A 22886-nucleotide genomic window follows, 5' to 3' on the forward strand; every position below is an offset into this window, starting at 1 on the left:
GGTCCACTGAGGCCCAAAATCTTGCCACAAGTCTCAAGCACCTTCTGGTGGAAAACAGCAGAAAAGTAAGTGGTAAGGCAAAGAAGTGGGACAAGAGGAGCTACCACATCATGATAATAGCTGCCATTGTCAGACTCTCCAAATGTCTCTCACTCATGTGTCTCTTTCAAGAGTTTCTACATGTCTCTTTTCCATGCATCTCCTTCCAAGCCCTGGGCACAGGTTAAAACCAGAGAAGCAAGAGCCCTTTTGGGCCCAACCTGCTTTCTGGGTTATATAGCATCACCAGACCGCTCAGCTCTGCCCCTAGTTCCCAGTAGCCAGTCCAAGGTGGTACATGTTAGTGGGGGAGGGGAACATGGTACCTCCCCCTGCTACTCCTCTTCTATTATGTGATCCACAATAAACAGTCTTCTCTTGAAACCAATTGGCTCAAAATTTGTGGGGCATAAAATGGTGAAAGCCAAAGAACCCTGGGAATCTATAACAGAATCTGCAGGGAATGACCTAGGAGGAGTCTTTCAGGCATTTTAGAGCAAGTTGTTGAAGTGGTGAAGGAGACAGGTGGTTACCAACAGTCTGGGCAATGAAAATAGTCTTAGGTTGGGGTTGGAAGTGTGAAGTGAATGTGTGGGAGTGAGACAGCAGGAGAGATTCAAGGTTGAGCTTGTGCATGGAATGTTCTGGGTGAGACAAGGTTTAAGGTGGGAACTTTTAAGGACTTTCTGAAGGGGCATATTTTGAGGAAAAGATACTTTCTTCTATGTAAATGTCACCACCCCTCACCCAGTCACCCAAACCTGAAAACTGGAGTCACCCTAGGAATTTAGTCTATTTTTTCCCTCCCTCACATTCAGTTGGCCATAAGCTTCCCTTCTCTTAATTTTATGAGCTAAACATCTCTGGGTTGCAATTGACTTGATTGAAAACCTCAAAATTGCTTAAATTTATTCTAAATGTTAAACACACCAATCCCTCACCTAGCTCTCCTTTCAAATTCAAAATGATCAGAGCAATCCTATGTGTAAATTCCAGTGGCTTTCCATTGCCTTACAAATTCTTCAGCACCAGACAATGTTCTTTATCTGGTCACTGTTTACATCTGTGCTTTAGTCACAAAGTTCTCCCTTGGAAAGACCTTCCTTGGATCTTTTCCCAAGATTACTCAACCCTGCAGAGATTTGAGAATCCTTATTTCCTTCCCCAGGAGAAATGACTGTCAAAGTATGGGTAGCCCCTTATGCATGCTCCTGGCTCAGAAGGTGTCACATGTTGCCCTTTTAGGTTTGAGAGCTCTACAGGGGAAGCACTGTTTATTTTGCCTGTAAATGTCACAACCTACCATAGGGTCTGGTCAGAGTACATGCTCTGTGGATATTCCTGGATGAAAGAATGAGTGGACATTGAAATCACCTTAGGAGTTGGGATGGAGGACTGTGAATCAGAGGCCAAAGTCCCAGATGAACGTGAGAGTTTACTAGCGTATTTCATGTGGTCTGGACAGTGATACCCCCTTTTAGGGAAATTATCTACCAGTGAGTTGTCCTGTAACCCCCATCTTGACCCCCATTCCCTGTACAAATAATTAGGTCAAGGGACACCACCCAATCGGCTTGCCAGAGACCTGTGTGACCTGTCGTGGAATGACGACCTGGGTTAATCTGATCTGGGAATTCTGGGATCTGGGAATTGAGAAACAGATCAAAGTGATAAGCTCCAGAAGTTCTGGTTGAAAGGATACATCAAGAATTGTTAAAAAATATATAGCAGAAGTGGCAGAAGCTTAATTTTATGATCTGTGGAGTATCTTCTAATATTTTGAAAGAGTTAATACTTGAATAATGGGAGATTTTTACATTAGAATTTGGCTATTTGGCTTCTCTTGTAAAATCTGATCTAGCAAAAATGAAACAGATATGAGTAAGTGCCCAGGGCACATGTTTGCCTTCCCCACCCTCCCCATTCCATACTGCTTCCACCTGCCTAGCTTTTTTCATTTACTTTACCTACTTGGCTCTGTAGTCATCTGACAACCAACTTGTTGAAGGAACCAGTAGCAATGAGGGATAATATGCAAACCAGGTTCATAGTGGCACAGACCCACAGAGGGCAGGGAGGAAATCCGGCAGGAGTTGGGGAGCAGGAGAGAAAGAGAAAGGATACAGACACCAAGAGAGGAAAACCAGTGGTCAGATACGTGGGTTGCGGGGCTCCAGTTTCAGTACCTGTCTACAGCTACCCTCATCGTAATGCCCTTTTCTTGAGCTAATTTGTAATGCAATTAGCTGGGCCAAAACAGGAAGTTATTAGGAAAGTGGTAGGTAGCAGCAATGAGAAAGGTAAGACAGTGGTATAACTAGATGACATTAGGTTCAAAAAATAAAGGTGGAATGTAAAATATAAATTGCTGTCCAGAGTCTGGCTTTTGGTCATTATGCATCCTGGCCCAGGAGGCACAGAGAATGAGCAGTGAACAACCTCTGTTCAAAAGGATAAATAGTCAAAAAAAGTATCCTCAGGAGGAAGTAAGCAGCATTGTGGGAAGGGCTACTACAGATATGCAGAATTCCAAAGAGTTTGGAAGAAGGGGCTGGGAAGACTGGGAAGAAGACATTTGGAAGCAATTTAAGGTTTGATCTATTATATACTTCAACAGTGTAGATTGGCCTGTAACTAGCTTTCAGGGTGCGTTGTGAGCAGAACTTTGTATTTCAGCAAACAGAGAAGGCTTCCTGAAAGAGTAGCATTTGAGTTGCATTTTAAGGAGGAGATGTAAGGGAAATATTTCACAGAGCCGCAACTGCAAAGGCAGAATTCTAAAGGAGAGAGTAGGCAGTATGCAGTTAAAAGCCTGGTGTCATGGGGCCGGCCTATAATAATAATATTGTATTTCTTGTATTTTAAGATTCACTATTCCCACCCTATCCCACCTTTAATATCTTAGTTTAGGATTTATCATACACTGACATTCTCAAATGCATACATTACCAGAGAACAGAGTAGAAAAATTGTGACAGTTATCACTAACTGGGTATATTTAAATTTAACCAGCCACAGAAAGATGTTCATTTGATAATTGCTTAGTTGCATTATTTACATTGATGGTGTCATGCAGCTGAATTTTAATTTAAATCCTGAAGTGTCACCTTAGGTCTAATCTTTCAAAAGTCTACACTGTGATGAAGCACTGGAACAATAAGTTATTGTATGTATAAATTAGTGTCATGCATCAGGAAACACAAATATAGCAGCCATGACCAACTCTCTAAATTTGACACAGAAGTTACAAATTTAGAAGTGCTTGACTTGACCAACCTAAGCGTCTGACATCCAGGACACTGAACATTTAACTGTCAATAGCTTCTAGTTATCAAGAGAAGCTGTGCAGATTCAGGGATATATAACTCAATTAAAAAAAAAAAAATCGGGCCTCCCTGGTGGCGCAGCGGTTGAGCACTGGGTTGCGAAACTGCCCGCAGCCTCTGCAGCGCCGGTTCGATCCCCGGCTGCTCCCCGGCCACCAGAGGAGGGTCCCACATGGCGCACAGACCTCTCCTGCCGCCCACAGCTCCCCTCAGCAGTGTACTTCGGTCCTTCTGCCTGCTCTGCTCCCCGCTCTGGCTCTGGTGAATTCTCTCACCCACCCGCGCTTCTGACTGTACCCAGTGCTTGTATAAATTAAAAAAAAGAAAATAAATAAACCAAGCTTATTAGTGAAAGAAGAGACATATATAACATAACTTTTTGAAATGTGTAAAAATTATAGTAACTTTCTAAAGGTGCTAAAGAGATCAGGATATAACTATAGGTTATTAAAAAAAAACATGGAATCATGCTATACTTAGCCCATGGTCAAAGGGTTATATAAGACTGGTACTGAGGAAGAAAGTGGTACAGTTATGATAATAGCCAACATTTACTGCTTTTAGAAGTGCCAAGTGCTTTTAGAAGTCTTATCATTTTCAGATTCAGCAGTTCTATCAGATCAGTGGTGTCTTCATTTTACAGTGAGAAGTTTGCTTTCAGACTCTCAGAGTCACTATGAGGTCCGAACATCCTACTGGTACATTTCTATGGACATGCCTATGCTTTTTAGGTTGGGTTTAAAAGTATACATTTAAATATATTGTACCCATTGTGGAGAGACATCCCCTGCTCATGGATTGGAAGAATAAACATTATTAAAATGGCCATCCTTCCAAAAGCAATATACAGATTCAATGCTATTCCAATCAAAATTTCAATGTCATTCTTCAAAGAAATAGAACAATTATTGATGAAATTGATATGGAATCACAAAAAACCCCGAATAGCCAAAGCTCTCCTGAAAAAAAAAGAAGGGAATGGAGGCATCAGACTCCCAGACTTCAAACTATACTACAAAGCCATAATCATCAAAACTGCATGGTATTGGAACAAGAACAGACATACAGACCAATGGAATCGAATAGAAAATCCAGAAATAAACCCACAGATTTATGGTCAACTAATCTTTGACAAAGGAGCAAAGACTATGCATTGGAGCAAAGAAAGTTTGTTCAATAAATGGTGCTGGGAAAACTGGGTCGCTACATGCAAAAGAATGAAGCTTGACCACCACCTCACACCATACACAAAAATCAACTCAAAATGGATTAAAGAACTAGACATAAGACCTGAAACCATAAAATATATAGAAGGAAATATAGGCAAAACACTACGTGATTTGCACATCAAAGACATCTTTACAGACACATCACCCAAAGCAGTGATAGTGAAGGCAAAGATAAACAGCTGGGACTATATCAAATTAAAGAGCTTTTGCACAGCAAAAGAGACAATAACAAAAACAAAGAGAAACCCCACCAACTGGGAGAACATTTTTGCACCCAACACTAATGATAAAGGACTGATCACAAAAATCTGCAAAGAGCTGATGAGACTCAACAACAACAAAGAAAATAATCCAGTCAAAAAATGGGCAGAAGAGCTTAAAAGAAACTTCTCTGAAGAGGAAATGCAAATGGCCAACAGGCATATGAAAAAATGTTCAACATCACTTGTCATCAGGGAAATGCAAATCAAAACTACCATGAGATACCATCTTACACCAGTGAGAATGGCACATATTAAAAAAACTAGCAACAACAAATGTTGGCGAGGGTGTGGAGAAAAAGGAACTCTTCTGCACTGTTGGTGGGAGTGCAAACTGGTCCAACCACTGTGGAAAGCTGTGTGGAGATTTCTGGACCTACTAAACATAGAGCTTCCATATGACCCAGCAATTCCACTCCTAGGTATTTACCCAAAGGACACAGAAACATCAATTCCAAAGAACACCTGCACCCCTATGTTTATAGCAGCACTGTTTACAATAGCTAAGCTTTGGAAACAACCCAAATGCCCAAAAATAGATGACTGGATCAAGAAGATGTGGTACATATATACCATGGAATATTACTCAGCATTCAAAAAAGATAAACACATGCAATTTGCTGCAACATGGATGGCGCTGGAAGGGATCATGCTCAGCGAAATAAGCCAAAATGAAAAAGAAAAATACCGGATGGTCTCACTCATAGCAGGAATCTAGAAAACTTAAATAATGGACCAGGAAAATGAATAACTATAAGAAAGTGAAAATCAAAATCAACAAAAAACTATGAACCAGAGACACTTTTAGGGGGGCGGGGGCGGGAGGGGAGGGATTGGGGTCAGAATGGGGGGCTGCAATTGTATGGGGAATATAACAATAAAATTTATAAAAAAAAAAATAAATATATTGTACCCATTGTACTTACAAATAGCACTTAGAATCAGAAACATGGTAAGTATCTGCCTTGTAGGATTATTGTGAGGCTCAGATGTTGAGTATGTAGTGCTCCTAGAAAAACTGCGGATTAGAGGCCAGGTATTATAAATTGGAGTAAGTGAGCCAACTTTTCAGAAGCCTATCATTTTAGAACTGGCAAAAGCTACTGAGAGAAAGGTGTCAGTAGAGAGGAATGTCTTCTGTGGTTTTGAGAGCACTTCCTCCCCAGAAAATCTAAATCCTTCTGATTTTTTGACATCCACTCCCAATGCCAGCTCCTCAGAAGTCTCTGGTAATATGAACAGCTCTCACTGGAGATATTTCCAAATTATTAAGTGAGGAAGCCAAAAACTCAAAGACGGATTTTATCATTAAAGTTACCCTTGCTCCCCTACTGGCCTCAGTTTCTCTGACCTAAAAGGAAGTGGTTGCTTGGTTAGCCAAGCCATCTCTTCCTTTTATAATTTCTACCGTAGCCTCTTCACATTTCTGCCAAAACTACTTTAAAAGGCAACTTTCCTTCCCCAGACCTGCAGGCGGCGGCTCCATCGCTTCGGCTGCCCGGCAGGGCGGGGCTGGGGAAGCAAAAGAGGCGGGGGCTCGGAGGGAAGCGCGGCGCGCGACCACGTGACTTCCTTCTCAAGCAGCCTCAGCTGCCAGCCTCCCAGCAACCGGAGCTCCCGCCTAACGACGGCCGCGCGTCCCGGTTGGCCCGCGGTACGTCCGTGGCGAGGAGGAGCCCACGGTCGCACTGCTCATTGGTTCGAGCTCCCGTCGCTCAGGCGCGTTGCCGGAGCGCCCGCAGGCGGCGCTGCCGGAAGCCCCTCCCATTGGCCGCTGGGTTCGTGGCTGGCTGGCCGATGCTGTCACTCCGGGGCCGTTTTCCTGAGGCCGGCGCGCTGCTGGGGGCGGGAGGAAGAGGGGCCAGGCTGGGGCCTGACGAGCCGACGCTGCCGCCGCAGTCCTCGCGGCTGCTATGACCAGCGGGCGAGGCGCCCTCCGCAGCTCCGCGCAGCGCTAGTGGCGGCCGTGCGCCCGCCGTCGCCGTCCGGGCCCGCCGCGCAGCCGCGCCCGCGGCTCCCCCGGCTCCCCCCGCGCCGCCCGCGAGCGAGGCGGAGGTAGCATGAAGATGACGGTGGATTTCGAGGAGTGTCTGAGGGACTCACCCCGCTTCAGGTAACTGCGCGGCCCCCCGGCCCCGGGCCGGCGGCACCCGGGCTGCCTCCCCGGGCAGCGGCGGCGCGAACGCCGGCCCCGCATCGGCGGCGGGCCCCGAGCTTCGCGCCTTCCGACGGGGCGAGCGGCCGTTGCCGCTGCTTCGGGCCGCGTCCCGGGCACTGCGGCCGCGGCCGCCCGTCCTGAGGGGCGAGGGTGAGCGGGCAGGGGCTGTCGCCTGCTCGTCGCCCCTCCTCGCCCGCCGGCCGGGGCGGCGCGCCCCCGAGGCCGGGCGCACCCTCTGCGCTTGCAGGAACTGGGGTGCAGCCGCGTCCCCGAAGACAGTGTCCTCTGCGGGAGCGCGCGCTCGTCCCCTTCCTCTCGCTGCTCATCCTTTCCCCTTCCTTCCGCTCCTTCTGCGTTTCCACCCCCCGCTCCACCTCCTCCGTGCGGCCGAGGGAGCTTGCGAGGCGGCCGCTTGCAGTTCACTTAGTTCCTCTTTGCGCTTTTCCGCTCCTCTAACCCGGGCGGGGGCAGCGGGGGGCGCGCCGGGACGTCCACTCCTGCGGCCTGCGTGGCCCCTGCCCGAGGGGCGCTCGGCGAGGCCCTGGCGGCCGGTGTGTGCTGCAGGCGGGGGCTTGACCGAGCGCACTCTGCCCACCCTGGGGCTTAGGGAACATCTGCTTTCCTCTCTGTTTCAGCTCCTGGAAGGGGGTGCCGCTGTCGGGGGGTGCCCCTGTCGAGAGGTGCTGGGCTGGAGGGTGAGGACCAGGATAAACAGTGCATTTATGTTTTGGGAACGGAAGTAGGAGGGCCCTGAGGATTGCATTTCTGTTCCTCTTCCAGCAGCCTTGGGCTGGGAGGCCTCGGGTCCCAGTGGGATGCGCCCAGGGAGTGTCACACGGCGGCCTCTGATTCACGCGGGCCGGCCCCTCTCGCGGGTGAGAGGCGGCCGTCCCGAGGGTGTGCAGAGTACGTGCTCTTTCCATTTAGGGCAGCGTAGGGAACTCGAATTGTTTCGGAGAATGGAGGTTTGCCAGGTCGTATGGTACATTTGCAGGGCTGGTCTTCGAACTTCAAGAGGAAAATGAAAAGGCCTTAAAACTTCCGCTAGTGGCATTGCTTGAAAGCTTCCTCTGAGCTGGGGTGTGCGCGGTTTGTGCGCACCCGCAGACCTCTAGGTCCAGCCTGGCTTGTCAGTGCTTGCATCCTCCACCTGGGAACTACCTGTTCTCATCCTGTCACTGTAAGTTTGACTTCCCACTCTCTTTTGAGTGAAAAGCAGAGAAAAGAATTGAAGAACGAAGGAACTGCTACTGCTAAAAGAAAATTTAAGAACAGTTTTTTGGTTTTGACCTTTGATTAAGGAAATTGGTGTTACTTTTATTTGTCGCTTTGGGCTGTTGCTTGTGAAAGATGACGCCTGCTTTGACTGCTGTTGTTGGTGTTAGTTTTGGAAACTCTTATGTTCTTTGTAACTTGAAGAACCCAAAGGAGATACAAAGGGTTTCTCTAGGACAGCTTTGGAGTTGTAGATTCCATGATAGTATGACAACTGAAACCTTAGAAAGTCTTACTGGTTTTGTGTGTGTGAGAAATTTTTCTTGCTATAACTTAGCTGTTTGTTTTTTAATGAAGTGATGACATTTTTCTCCGAGAGATTATAGCTTTGTGCTCAATTTGTTTCTCGTTTTAAGCTTGATTTAAAAAAAAAAAAAAAAACAAACCCAAGTTGACAGAAGTGATTTGGAAATACTTCTAGACACTGGTGTAGGTCACAGACTGTGTGATGTATTTGTTTTTTTTTTTTAAAGGCATGTATTATTTATTTATTTATTTGTGTGTTTATACAAGCACTGGGTACAGTCAGAAGCGCGGGAGGGTGAGAGAATTCACCAGAGCCAGAGCGGGGAGCAGAGCAGGCAGAAGGACTGAAGTACACTGCTGAGGGGAGCAGCGGGCGGCAGGAGAGGTCTGCGCGCCATGCGGGACCCTCCTCCGGTGGCCGGGGAGCAGCCAGCAGCCGGGGATCAACCACTGTGCCACCTGGGAGGCCCCATATTTGTTTTTGAAAGAGAGGAATCATTGAATGTAAAGCAAGAGAGAAAGATTCTGATTAAGTTGTATGGAATATTATAGTAAACTTTTGTTAAACATGAATGTAATATTTATTCTATTTTAACTTAGATTTTAGAGATTTTCAGGAGTTGTTTCTAGTATTCCAGCTATTGGCTGCAAATTGGGAATAGAACCAAAATTCAGAGAACTCCCACATCTTGTATACATTTTGGCGACTAGATTAGTTTTGCAATCGAGGGAAAAATGCCTAGGAATGTTTCATCATTCACATTCCTCATTTTCATAGTTTCTTTATATCCCTGTTACTCTATAACCCTGTTCAATAATTACTATAGTTATTGAAATGAATATTTCAGAAGTCTTTATTCACATGCTTTCATATAAGAGAAACTTGGCTTATTAGAGTACTGTGCATGTTATGAGTGATATATTGAATCTTTCATATCAAAATAGAAGTTTGTGAGGGCTAAGCTTTTTTCCTTTGATAGTAAGGCATTTGCACTTTATTCCTTGTAGTGTTCTGATCAATTGTGACATTTTAAAACTAATTTTTATTTTTCTTCACAAATGAGTCTTGTGTTTATGTCTGGCTGCTGGAATAACTGCCTTGAGTACTACAGGCACGCAAGTAACAAAAAGGCAGATTTTGTTGAAGAAAACTTCAGTGTTTACAAGTGCCTAAAAATAGATGACTGGATCAGAAAGATGTCGTATATATCCACAATGGAATATTATTCAGCAATCAAAAAAGATACACTCATGCCATTTGCAGCAACGTGGATGGAGCTAGAAGGAATTATGCTCAGTGAAATAAGCCAGCAGGAAAAAGAAAAATATCGATGGTTTCACTTATCGCAGGAATATAGGGGAATCAAATAAGATATCAGTGTAAAAAAATAATAACAGTACAAAACACAACCATGCAAAAACAGACAATTATAAATCAGAGACATCCTGCAGGGGAGGAGGCCGGAGAGGAATCAGAGGGAGGGAGGGAGGGAGGAGCAAAGGGAATGAGGTGATGGTGCACCGATGCATTGGTGAAGGAAACTCTAATGGGGACTACACCTGAGGGGGTGGAGGGAAGCAGATATTGTTTAAAAATGAACAATGATGTAAAAAAAGGGGAAAAAAGAAAATTTCAGTGTTCAAACTTTAAACATTTATTTTCCTGTTTGTAGACATCTTACAAAATTTAATTTTTATTCAACTGTATTTTTTATTTTATTTTTATTTATTTATTTATTTAAAATTTATTTTTTATATTCCCCATACAATTACAACCCCCTTATTTTGACCCCAAGCCCTCCTTTCCCCGCCCCCCACCCGCCATAGAGTGTCTCTGGTTCATAGTTGTTTGTCGATTTTGATATTTTCTTTCTTACAGTTATTCTTTTTCCTGGTCCCTTATTTAAGTTTTCTAGATTCCTGCTATGAGTGAGACCATCGGTCTTTTTCTTTTTCTTTCTGGCTTATTTCGCTGAACATGATCCCTTCCAGCTCCATCCACGTTGCTGCAAATTGCATGTGTTTATGTTTTTTGAATGCTGAGTAATATTCCATGGTGTATGGCCCTCAGCTGTATTTTTTACTTAAACATATTAAACATTTGAAAAAGTTGAAAGTGTTTTCTGAATTGCGAAAGATACTGGCATTAGTATGCCTTCAAACATTAGTCTTTTTCTGATACATTTACTTCAACATTTTTATTGTGCACCATTCTAAATATCTTTCGTTTGTAAAGTCTATTTCAGATATGATTTTTATTCAAGAACTTAGATTAAATTCTTAAAAAACATCGAGGTTTGGGTTGGAAGGTTTTATTAATAAGTGAAAGACATTGGAATCAAATGTTCTCTATATATGTTCTCTATATAAATATATATGTCTTGTGTATGTTTTGCTATGTTAAACCGGCACTAATCCTGGCTACTTTCCCACTTTACTTTCTATCTTTAGAACACATATACTAACAACTGTCACTTTATACATGGAAAATATAGTGGGCAAAGGAGAGAGGGAAATGTGTTTTCATTTCAGAAGTGATAGAAAGGAAATAGAAGATACTTTGTCATTCACCAATATACAGTAAGGTCTGATGTGTCAGATCTCGTATTAGATGTAGTCTAATTTTGTTTTCTTCCTAGTGGAAGTCACTTGTCCAAACAACTTTTATTGAATTTTCCATCTTCTCCCCATTAACGTAAGATTACAAATATATACATATATAGCTCTTTTCTGGATTTTACTTTTTTCACTAATGAACTTGGTTTTTCTTCTTCAAAAATCATTAATACTTTACTTATAATACTTTATAGTAGATGTCCTATTTGGTGGGGCAAGTTCTCCCTTGGGGTTTTTTTTTTTTAATTTAATGACTATTCTTTTAATTAATATTTTATTTTATATAATTCTCACATCATTTTTAATTTTTGCATAATGTATGCATTATAATTTTGGTCATATTCTCCATGCAATTGCACCCCCCTTATTTTAACCCTAGTCCTTCCCCCCTCCTCATGGTGTGTCCCTGGTTTATAGTTGCTTGTTGAATTTAATTTTTACTTTGTATTAATTAGTCTTTTTCCTGGTCCCTTATTTAGGTTTTCTAAATTCCTGCTATGAGTGAGACCATCTGGTATTTTCCTTTTTCTTTCTGACTTATTTTGCTGAGCATGATGCCTTCTAGCTCCATTCATGTTGCTGCAAACTGCATGTGTTTATCTTTTTTGATTGCTGACTAATATTCCATTGTGTATATGTACCACATCTTCTTGATCCAGTAATGACTGTTCTTGAGTATTGTGTCTTTACAGAGTTTCTCCAGTTTCAGAAGAGGGATGTCATTCTATGTATTTTGGTTCTGTTTACTTAAAACTTTATGTTACATGAAATTTCAGTACTGATCCAACTACTTGTACATGCTGTTTACAAGAAACAGTTAGGGGCTTCCCTGGTGGCCTAGGGGTTAAGTCTATCACCACTATAGCCTGAGTTTAATCCCTGGCCAGAGAGCTAACCCACATGTGGCACAGCAGACCTCACCTGTCTCGTCCACTGCTCCCCTTAGCCGTGTACTATAGTAAATCCAGCTGTTCTGCTCCCAACTTTGTCTCTGGTGAATCCTCTCACCCCTCACACCTCTGACTTATACCCTAGTTCTTTTACTAAATAAATAAATGTATAAAAAAAGAAACATTTAAATTCAAAGATACACATGTTGAAAGTAGAAGCATAGAAAAAGATAAGCCATGCAAGCAGTAACTGGAAGAGAGCTGGAATGGCTATACTAATAGCAGATAAAAACAGACACTAAGGCAAACTTTATTAGAGATAAAGGACTTTTTACAGTGATAAAAGATAAAACCCATCAGAAAGCTAGAGCACTTATGAACATATGCACTTAGCAGAGCTCAAAATACTTAAAGCAAAAAAGTCACAGAATTGAAGGGGAAATAGACAATTTTAAAATTGTAGAGACATAAATATTTTCAGTAATGCATAGAACAACTAGCAGCTGATCAGTTAAGAAGTAGAAGGTGTGACCAGTGCTGTAAACCATTAAGACTTAATAGAATTCTCATTCTTTTCAAGTGCACTTGAAACATTTTCTACCACGGACCGTATGTTAGACCGTCAAACTAGTTTCAGTAAATTTAAAGGGTTGAAATCATGCAAAATGTGTTCCTTGGCCATATGGAATGAAATTGGAAATTAATAACAGAAGCAGGTAGTGAAAAAATCACAAATATGTGGAAATTAAGCAACATACCCATAAATAGCCAGTGGATTAAAAAAGACGTCATAAGAAAGTTAAGGAACAGTTTTAGACAAATGAAAGCAAAAATTCAACATGCTAAACTTATGGAATGCAGCTAAAGCAATGTTTAGAGGGAAATTAATACCTGTAAACAGCTCTATTAAAAAAGAAGAAAGCTCTCAATTCAGTAACCTCACCTTCCATTTTCAGAAACTGGAAAAAGAAACTAATCTTGCAGCAAGAAAAGGCAGGAAATAAAAAGACTAGAGCAGAAATGCATGAATATAGAAACTAGAACTGTAGAGAAAATCAGTGAAACTGAATGATGGGTCTTTGAAAAAGGTCCACAAAGTTAATAACAGCTTTAGCCAAACTGACCAAGAAAAAAAAAGGAACTATATTCATATTTGCTAGATTTAGGAATGTGAGGGGATATCATTACTGTCTTACAGAAATAAGGATTATCCACAATCACTATGATTAATTCTATGATAAATTAGAGAAGATAAAGTGGATATATTCCTAGAAAGATGCAAACTACTGAAACTGACTCAAGATTTTCTTATCTGAATACACTTATAAAAAAATAAAGAAATTGAGTTAGTAATCTGAAAACTTCTTAAAAGAAAGGCCCAGGTCAAGATGGTTTCACTGATGAAAGTGACCAAATATTTAGATGAATTAGCAACAGTTCTTTACACATTCTTACATGGAGTAATTGGGGAGGTATCACTTTTCAATTCATTGCTCTGCTACTAAAGCCAGACAAAAATACCACAGGGGAATTACAGACAAGTATTCTTTATGACTAGATACAAAAATCCTCACCAACCAAACATAGGAATATATTAAAGGATTGTACACCAAGGACCAGGTGGGATTTATCTCAGGAATGCAAAAACCAATCAATGTAATATGCTCTTTAATGAAACAAAGACTAACCCCACCTAATCAAAGTAATGGATGCAGAAAAAGCATTTGACAAAATCTAATACACTTTTTTAAAAAAGATTTATTTATTTATGCATACAAGAGCTGGGGTACAGACCAGGGATGTGGCGGGTGAGAGGATTTACCAGGGACAGTGTGGGGAACAGAACAGGCAGACTGACCGAAATACACTGCTGAGGGGAGCAGCAGGTGAGACAAGAGAGGTCTGCTTGGTCATGTGGTTTCTCCCTGGCCTGCTGGGGATTGAACTCAGAGGCTGTGGGTTGCTTCATAGTGCGGTGCTTAACCCCCTGGGCCACCAGGGAGGCCTAATACAGTTTCTTGATGAAAATATTCAATAAATTGGAAATAGAAAACTTCCTCAATCTGATGAACATCTATAAAATAGTCTTAGCTAATATAATACTTAATGGTAAAACTATGAGTTTCTCTTAAGGTCAAGACAGGAAGTCTGCTCTTACCACTTACATTCAATGTATTAGGAGGTGATAGCTAGAATAGGAAATAAAAGGCATCCATATAAGAGCAGTAGTGACACTATCTTTACTTTTAGATTATGTACCTTGTATACAGAATCCACAAAAAATATATGAGAACTAATAAATTCAGCAAAGCTACAGAATACAAAATCAGTGTATAAAAGTCATTTATATTTCTAAATAATAGCAGAAAAATAATTTCATTTAACAGTGGCATCAGAAAGAATAAAATACTTAGCAATAAATTTAACCAATTCTTAGGGATAATTTTTAACGTTCCTTGTTCATGGATCAGAAGACTTAATATTGTTAAGATGACAACACTCCCCAAATTGATTACAGACTAAACACAGTCCCTATCAAAATTCCAACTGGTTTCTTTGAAGATTGGCACAGCGATCCTAAAATTCATATACAAATGCAGTGGCCACGGGGCCTCCCTGGTGGCGCAAGGGATTAAGCACCTTTCTATGAAGCTGTCTGCAGACTCTGCAGCACAAATTTGATCCCTGGCTGGCCAGGGAGCCATCATACGGCAAAGCAGACCTCTCCTGTCTCGCCCACTGCTCCCTTCAGCAGTGTATTTCGGTTGGTCTGCCTATTCTGTTCCCCACTCTATTTCTGGTGAATCATCTACTTCCCACCACCCCCACATCTCTGGCCAGTGCCCCAGCTCTTGTATGCATAAATAAATAAATCTTTAAAAAACAATGCAGTGACCCAGAATAACTGAAACAATCTTGAAAAAGAATAAGGTTGGAAGCTCACTTTCTAATTTAAAAACTACTGTAAAGCTATTTAGTAAACACAGTGTGGTACTAGAATACAAATAACATATAGATCAAAGGAATAGAATTGAGAGTCCAGGAACCCTTACATTTATGATAAACCAGATTTTGACAGGGGTGCCAGTACAATTCAGTAAGGAAAATGGTGCTGAAACAACTGGGTAACCATATACAAAAGAATGAATCTGACCCCTTGCATCACACCAGATGCAGAAATTAACTCCAAATGTGTCATGGGAAGGGGGGTTTGAAAGGAATCACCAGAGACAGAGTGGGGAACAGAACATGTGGATTGACTGAAACACTGCTGAGGGGAACTGCGGCAAGACAGGAGAGGTCTGCTGTACCATATGGGTCAGCTCCCTGGCCAGCCAGGGATGGAACTTGTGCTGTGTTGCAGAGGCTGCCAATAGCTTTATAGTGCTGTGACTTAACCCCTTGGGCCATCAGGGAGGCCCCATTCTGCATTCTTATTTCATCTGTGTGTCTATGCATTTCCACACATCCCCACATCCTAACCACCAATCTGTTTATTCATAGTTTTGGTTTTTCCAGAATGTCATATAGTTGATGTCATATACTATGTAGCTATTTCAGATTGACTCCTTTCACTTAGTAATACACATTTATGATTCCTCCATGTCTTTTCATGCCTTGGTCCTTCATTTCTTCTTACTCCTGAATAATCCATTGTCTAGATGTCCCATGTCCCAAAGTTTATTCGTTGCTTCTCAGTTTTGGCAGTTATGAATAAAACTGTATCTACATCCCTATGCGGATTTTGGTGTGGACTTAAGTTTTCAGCACCTTTAGGTAAACACCAAGAAGCACAATTGCTGGATTGTAATGTAAAAGTGTGATTAGTTTTATAAGAAATCCCCAGGGCCTCCCCGGTGGCACAGCGGTAGAGCGCTGGGTTGCGAAGCTGCCCGCGGCCTCTGCGGCGCCGGTTCAATCCCCGGCTGCTCCCCGGCCACCGGAGGAGGGTCCCACATGGCGCGCAGACCTCTCCTGCCGCCCGCTGCTCCCCTCAGCAGTGTACTTCGGTCCTTCTGCCTGCTCTGCTCCCCGCTCTGGCTCTGGTGAATTCTCTCACCCTCCCGCCCCTCTGACTGTACCCAGTGCATGTATAAACAAAACAAAAACAAGCAAACAAATAAAGAAAAACATGCCTCTATTAAAAAAAAAAAAAAAATCAAAAAAAAAAAAAAAAGAAATCCCCAAACTACACAGTTATGATGCCAAACATCAAAAATAAATGAGAATTGGGCCTCCCCGGTGGCGCAGCGGGTGAGCGCTGGGTTGCGAAGCTGCCCGCGAACTCTGCAGCGCCGGTTCGATCCCCGCCACCAGAGGAGGGTCCCACATGGCGCGCAGACCTCTCCTGCCGCCCGCTGCTCCCCTCAGCAGTGTACTTCGGTCCTTCTGCCTGCTCTGCTCCCCGCTCTGGCTCTGGTGAATTCTCTCACCCTCCTGCGCTTCTGACTGTACCCAGTGCATGTATAAACAAAACAAACAAACAAACAAATAAATAAATAAATAAATAAAACATGCCTCTATTAAAAAAAAAAAAAAAACTTTAAAAAAAAAAAAAGAAAAAAAAAATAAATGAGAATTCCTGTTATTTCACCTTCAAATCAGTGTTGTTGTCAGTGCTTCAGATTTTGGCCATTCTACTAGGTGATTAGTGGTTATCTCATTGTTTCCTTAATTTGCATTTCTCTGTTGACATAAGATGTGGATCATCTTATCATGTTAATTTGCCATTTGTTATGGTCTTTGGCCTGCTTTTTAATTGGAATTTTAAAATTGAGTTTAAGAGTACTTTGTATATTTTTGAATAACAATCCTTTATCAAATATGTATTTTGCAGATATTTTCTTACCATTTATGGCTTGTCTTTTCTTTCTCTTTATTCCCTTTATTTTTGATATGGGAATTCCCTCTGCCTTTCTATTTATTTTGATTTGGCAGAGCATAGTTTCCATCATCTTCCCTCAGAAAGGTTTTTTTTTTTTTTTTTTGAGATCTTACATGTTTGGAAATGTTTGTAGGATTGTTGGTTAAAACCATTTTGCCTCAGGGTCTCCCCGGTGGCGCAGCGGTTTAGCAGCGGTTTAGCGCTGGGTTGCGAAACTGCCCGCAGCCTCTGCAGCGCCAGTTCGATCCCCAGCCACCGGGTGAGGGTCCCACATGGCACGCAGATCTCTCCTGCTGCCCACTGCTCCCCTCAGCAGTGTATTTCGTCACTCTGCCTGTTCTGTTCCCTGCTATGGCTCTGGTGAATTCTCTCACCCTCCCGTGCTTCTGACTCTACCCAGTGCTTGTATAAATAAATAAATCAATCTTTAAAAAAAAAAACCAAACCATTTTGCCTCAGACTTCTCTGGCATTGCGGCATTGTTTTCTGTTTTTTCAGTGTTGCTGACATATGTGCTGTTTTGATTTTCTGACTCATTTTTTGTCCTGGGAGGTTTTTTAATATTTGTTCTTCATTTCTGGTATTCTGAAATTTTATAATTTGCCTTCTGGTGCATCTTTTTTATATATTGCCTTGGACACATTCCTTTCAATTTGAAAACTCCTGTCTATTAACTCTAGGGAGTTATATTATTTCTTTGATAATTTATTTTCCTCTTTTCTGTTATTCACATTTTTAATTATTTTTATATTCATGTTTTGAATTAATCCTCTTGTTTCCTCCCCCACCCCCCTTTTTAATTTCTTTGCCATTTTGTCCTACTTTCTGGATGACATATCCAACTTAAATTCTAACCCTAGTTTCCAACAGTTCTTTCTTACTTTGAATATTCTTTTAAAATATCTACCCATTCTTTAAGAGCCTTTCTTATACATCTGAAGAAATAAGTCATAATTAAATTTTTTTCTGTGTGATTTATCTCTTTTCTCCAAGTATTATTTTTTGTGTTTTCATCTTTGGTTTTTTTTTTTTTTTTTTGGTGACAACTTTGCAGTATTTAATTTTTTAACTGATTATTTGCAGTATTGTCATCTGATTTTTTGAAAGAAGATTTCCTTAAATGTTTCTGTCATTCTTGGCTCTGTTCACAAGAGAAAATGAGACACGTTAGAAGGTTATTGTTATGACCTACTTTGTTATGACTTACTGCTTGGTGGGTTTCACTACAGTATTTTCATTGGGGCCACTTCCATATGTCAGTTTCTTTGTCTTGTCTTGTTTACCTGACAGATGTCCTTAAGGAGTCTGCTCTGCCAGGTAAGTGTAGCCTAAGTTCTCACTTCCTAGGAGTTGAATTAAGGAAGTAGGTTCTGGAGAGGGGCTGCAGGGTAGGGAGTTCTCACTGATGTTTCTCCTAGGGAGTTTTTTACTGACTTCTTAATGCTTTTGATTTCATTTTGTCAATATTTACAGAAAATAAAGCTCCCATCCTTTGTCAGGGTTAGGAGAGGGGTGATCATGCCAGGATGGAGGAGTTGGACTAAGGATCTGAGGAATCTTAATTTTTCCTTATAAATACAAGATTTCAAGTGATCATCCTGTTTTCACCCCCTTTGCACTGGCATTTTGAGACATACAGTGTCTTCGTGCCTCTAACCATCTTGGAACTCTGTTGTGAATTTTCTTGCTTCAAGTTCATTTACCAGTGTACTTTGAAGATTAGATTTTGGCTTTCTCTGGTTTAAGTGAGTTACTGTTGTTTTATCTGCCATTCAATTTCTAGAATTGTGTGGCTTCTGTTACTGCTTTTGTTCTTTGTCCTTGTGGATTAGAGCTTTCTTTTTCTCAGTCATTTTTAGTTGGAGTTTTGGAGAAAATGGAGATAAATGTGTGTATTTAATCTATGATGTTTCACTGAAACTTTCTGTTCTGCTGATAGGTTAAGTACAGTATAATTTAAAGTGAAGCATACTCTTAGTCTGCGTGACTTTGTACCATGTATGTGGATTCTGGAGGCAGATTCCTGTTAGACTTTTGTCTTTTTTTACTTATTAAGGTTATAAGACCTTAGGGTTAGTTTCTTACTTTTTCCTAGACTCAATGAAAGAACAATACTGTGTTATTGAGAATTCAAAAGACCTTTCACAGAGTAGGTAGGAAGTACTCACTTAATAATGCTACTTCCTCTTTTCTTTTATATCCTTGTTGATAAGTTGGGATAATTTAGTTAAGGATGTTGGGTTTCCCATGTGGAAGTAAATATTTGGTTGGTAACATATAGAATACATGAAGGATTAGGTCTATGCCACTTGCGAATTTGAAAATCATCAATGTTCTGAATCATGAGCAATGAAAGTAGATGTACAAACTTCAGTTAACTTTGTAGGATGAGAGTGATAAAGGTTTTTGTTTATTTTTTCAGAGATTTATTTATTTTTATGTAAGAGCTGCGGTACAGGCCAGAGGCGTGGGAGGGCAGTGGGAGGGCGAGAGGATAAAGGTTTTTAAAAAGGACCATGTGGAGATTTTATGATGAGAATATTCAAGAAGGAAGAGTGAGCAAAAGGGGAGAAAACAAAACAAAAACTGAGGACCACAGTAGCTTAAAGATTTAAATCTGAAATGATGTCAGAGCAAAGATAAAAAGAAGATCTGAGGGACACAGAAGAAAACTTGTAGGGAAATATATGTGCTTATTTGAGGTTACATGAAACCTGTTGCCATTGAATTGTATCTGAAAGTATTTGGAGCTTAAACAAGATGAGAAGCAATGTGATTTAAACATGAAGATTTGAGTAAATGCATGTATCACTATTTCTACAAGATACAGAAATTCACACAAAAGAAATTGACTTGATTATAATCTTGTAGTAATTTGTAACTTAAGTAAGTCAAGATTCAATTTTTCCCTTTAAATTTTTATATTTTTTGTGATGCCACAGACATACTCAAATTTAATAAAAAGTTTTTTAATTTCCAAGAAATACAGTCCAGTATGGAAGTGTAAATCATGGTAAAAATAGTTTAACGAAAGGCAGGCAGTGGAAAGAGCACTGGAACAATTATTATCAAGGATTTAACTAAGGATTTAACTATTAATTTAAGGCCATTTTTAGATAAGACTTGAGTGGAGCATATATACTTTTTGTTTGACTCATGCAAAATCAAAGTTGTTGGTACTAATAACCATTGTAATTTTTATAGTTCTAGCCAGAAATGTGTTTACTTTTGAAAAAACAAAACTTCCTGCTGATCTTTTAAAAATTGTTTTAACTTGATATATTGTTTTATCTTGACTTTCAGTTTTCTGTTCATTGAGAAATTTTGTATGGTAAGTTAAAAATAATTTATTTGAATTTAAACTAACATAATTAAGAGACTAGGTTTTATTTCTTCTTGTCAGTAATAATTTCATGTGGATAAAACAAATAAATATACTTAGTAGCACATATCATTTAGTATTTCTTTAAGGGCCTTATCTGCTGGCTAAGAGCCACCTCAGTTTTTGTCTGAAAGTGCCTTTGTTTTTCTTTGATGTTTGAAGGCTATTTTCCTAAAGCATAGAATAATAGGTTGATTCCTCCCCTCCCCAAAAGCACAATGACATTTCATTGTCTTTTGTTTGTTTTTTACATCTTTATCATTTATGTTACAAGTTTGTCAGTCTTATTCTTTCTCTTTTGAGGATAATGTGTCTTTTTTCCCCCTCTAGCGGCTTTTATGATTTTTTTGTTTGACTATGGTTTTCAGAAGTTTTGTCATGATGTATAAAGGTGGTTTCTGTTGTAGTCATCCTACTTGGGGTTTGTAGAGTTTCTTCAATATATGAAATTTGTAGAATATCTTTCATCAGTTTTGAAATTCCTGGCTATTATCCCTTCAGATATTGCCTCTGCTTCACTTCTCTCTTTCTGGGACTCAGAAAGAGTCCATGTTAGAATTTTTTTTTTTTTTTTTTTTGGTTGTGTCCTACATGTCTATTACGTTTTTTCTGCAATGTTATGCTTTATAGAGAAATAAGATATTTTTCATTATCCTAATTTCTGTTTATTAAGCTTATCCTCTACTGCATATAAGCTGCTCCTGAAACAGCATGACTAAGTGGTACCAAGGGACCCCCAAATTGTTAAGAGAATTTTGCCTTAGTTTTAGGGGTCTAGCCATCTGTGCCCGCAAAGACAAAGAAAGCAGACTCTTAGTGTGCTCAAAGATCTTTATTCAGTGAGGAGATCAAGGGAGAGGAGGGGAGAATTTGCATAAGAGAAAAGCTTTTCAAATAATAGATTCCTGGATCAAAACTCCAAAAATCACCCGGCCTCTTCTGGGCAAATACCCAATCGAATAGACTGGTCACAGACCTGGGTAGCTGAGGCCTGAAAGCCTGCCCTGAATATAAGGCACCTTCCTGCAGGGAACCATAAGAAAAGGATAAGCAGATCCCGGAAAGCTGGGACAGAAGGAGATACCCTAACTTAAAAATGTAACTTTTGAACCACCACAAGGTCAAGATGGCAGCTTCTGTTTTTCTGCCTGACTGCCAAAAAGACAGCCTCTCCACTTGTCTGTCACCCACGTCTTTATCTATCATCTCACTCCTTCCACCTTCCTAGCTGCCCCCCATTCCTGACATGCTGGGAGTTGTAATCCAACTGCATGTAAGTGGAGGCAGGGGAAATGATGCCCTTTTCAGTGTCGCTAAAATCTTCTGTCTTTGGCAGAGTTGCATTCTGTAACACTAATAAACCTAACAGTGGAGTTCTTAAGTTATGTATTTTTATTTTTGGAAATTATCTCCCTGTAATTGTAGTGCAAATTTGTGAATGCTTTTTTTTTTAAATTGTTATAAATTTTTAATATTGCTAGGATGGTTTTATAAACTTAAAAAAATGCTTCTACACCTGCACCTCTATGTTTATAGCAGCACTGTTTACAATAGCTAAGCTTTGGAAACAACCCAAATGCCCAAAAATAGATGACTGGATCAAGAAGATGTGGTACATATATACCATGGAATATTACTCAGCATTCAAAAAAGATAAACACATGCAATTTGCTGCAACATGGATGGCGCTGGAAGGGATCATGCTCAGCGAAATAAGCCAAAAAGAAAAAGAAAAATACCGGATGGTCTCACTCATAGCAGGAATCTAGAAAACTTAAATAAGGGACCAGGAAAATGAATAACTATAAGAAAGTGAAAATCAAAATCAACAAAAAACTATGAACCAGAGACACTTTTAGGGGGGCGGGGGCGGGAGGGGAGGGATTGGGGTCAGAATGGGGGGCTGCAATTGTATGGGGAATATAACAATAAAATTTATAAAAAAAAAAAAATGCTTCTGTCATATGTTCTATCAAGGTGTTCCACACTGCTTATTCCTGCTTTGGACATGTTGATCCCTACTTTTCTGGATTTTAGACAATATAGCTAACAAACTAATGTGACTCTTTTCAAAAGAGTGTAGACAAATTATTCTGTAGACTGTCCTACATTCTGAATTTGTCTGTTTCCTCTGGATAGCATCAGTTTAAACATTTTGGGTAAGAATACTCATAAGATGGTGATGTATCATTTCTTTTTTTTTTCTTTTAAAGATTTATTTATTTATTTATACAAGCACTGGGTACAGTCAGAAGTGCTGGAGGGTGAGAGAATTTGCCAGAGCGGGGAGCAGAACAGGCAGACTGACGAAGTAAACTGCTGAGGGGAGCAGCGGGCGGCAGGAGAGGTCTGCGCGCCATGTGGGACCCTCACCCGGTGGCCAGGGATGGAACCGGCGCTGTGGAGGCTGCGGGCAGCTTCGCAACCCAGCGCTCAACTGCTGCGCCCCCGAGGAGGCCCAAGTGATGTATCATTTCTATTGGAAGGTCCATGATTTGATTGTTGTTCTGTTGATCGTGCAAAGTATGATCACTTGTGCTGTGATTAGGGACAGTGGGGTAGGGAGAGGCTTATAGATCA

At 40.9% G+C, this 22886-nt stretch overlaps 1 protein-coding gene across 1 annotated transcript in view; it reads left to right on the top strand.

Annotated features, from left to right (window-relative positions):
* Positions 1-6914: 6914 nt before the first annotated feature.
* The window catches only part of ACAP2 (ArfGAP with coiled-coil, ankyrin repeat and PH domains 2), a gene marked incomplete at its 5' end in the record, with an annotated part of 111826 nt that continues 95854 nt past the window's right edge, over positions 6915-22886 (top strand). Inside the window, one exon of the mRNA XM_084231659.1 lies at positions 6915-6967. Within this exon, the coding sequence (XP_084087785.1) occupies positions 6915-6967 (53 nt within the window). The remainder of the gene's footprint in view (positions 6968-22886) is intronic.

This window comes from Talpa europaea (assembly GCF_964194135.1).
Source record: "Talpa europaea genome assembly, chromosome: 4".
NCBI lineage: Eukaryota > Metazoa > Chordata > Mammalia > Eulipotyphla > Talpidae > Talpa > Talpa europaea.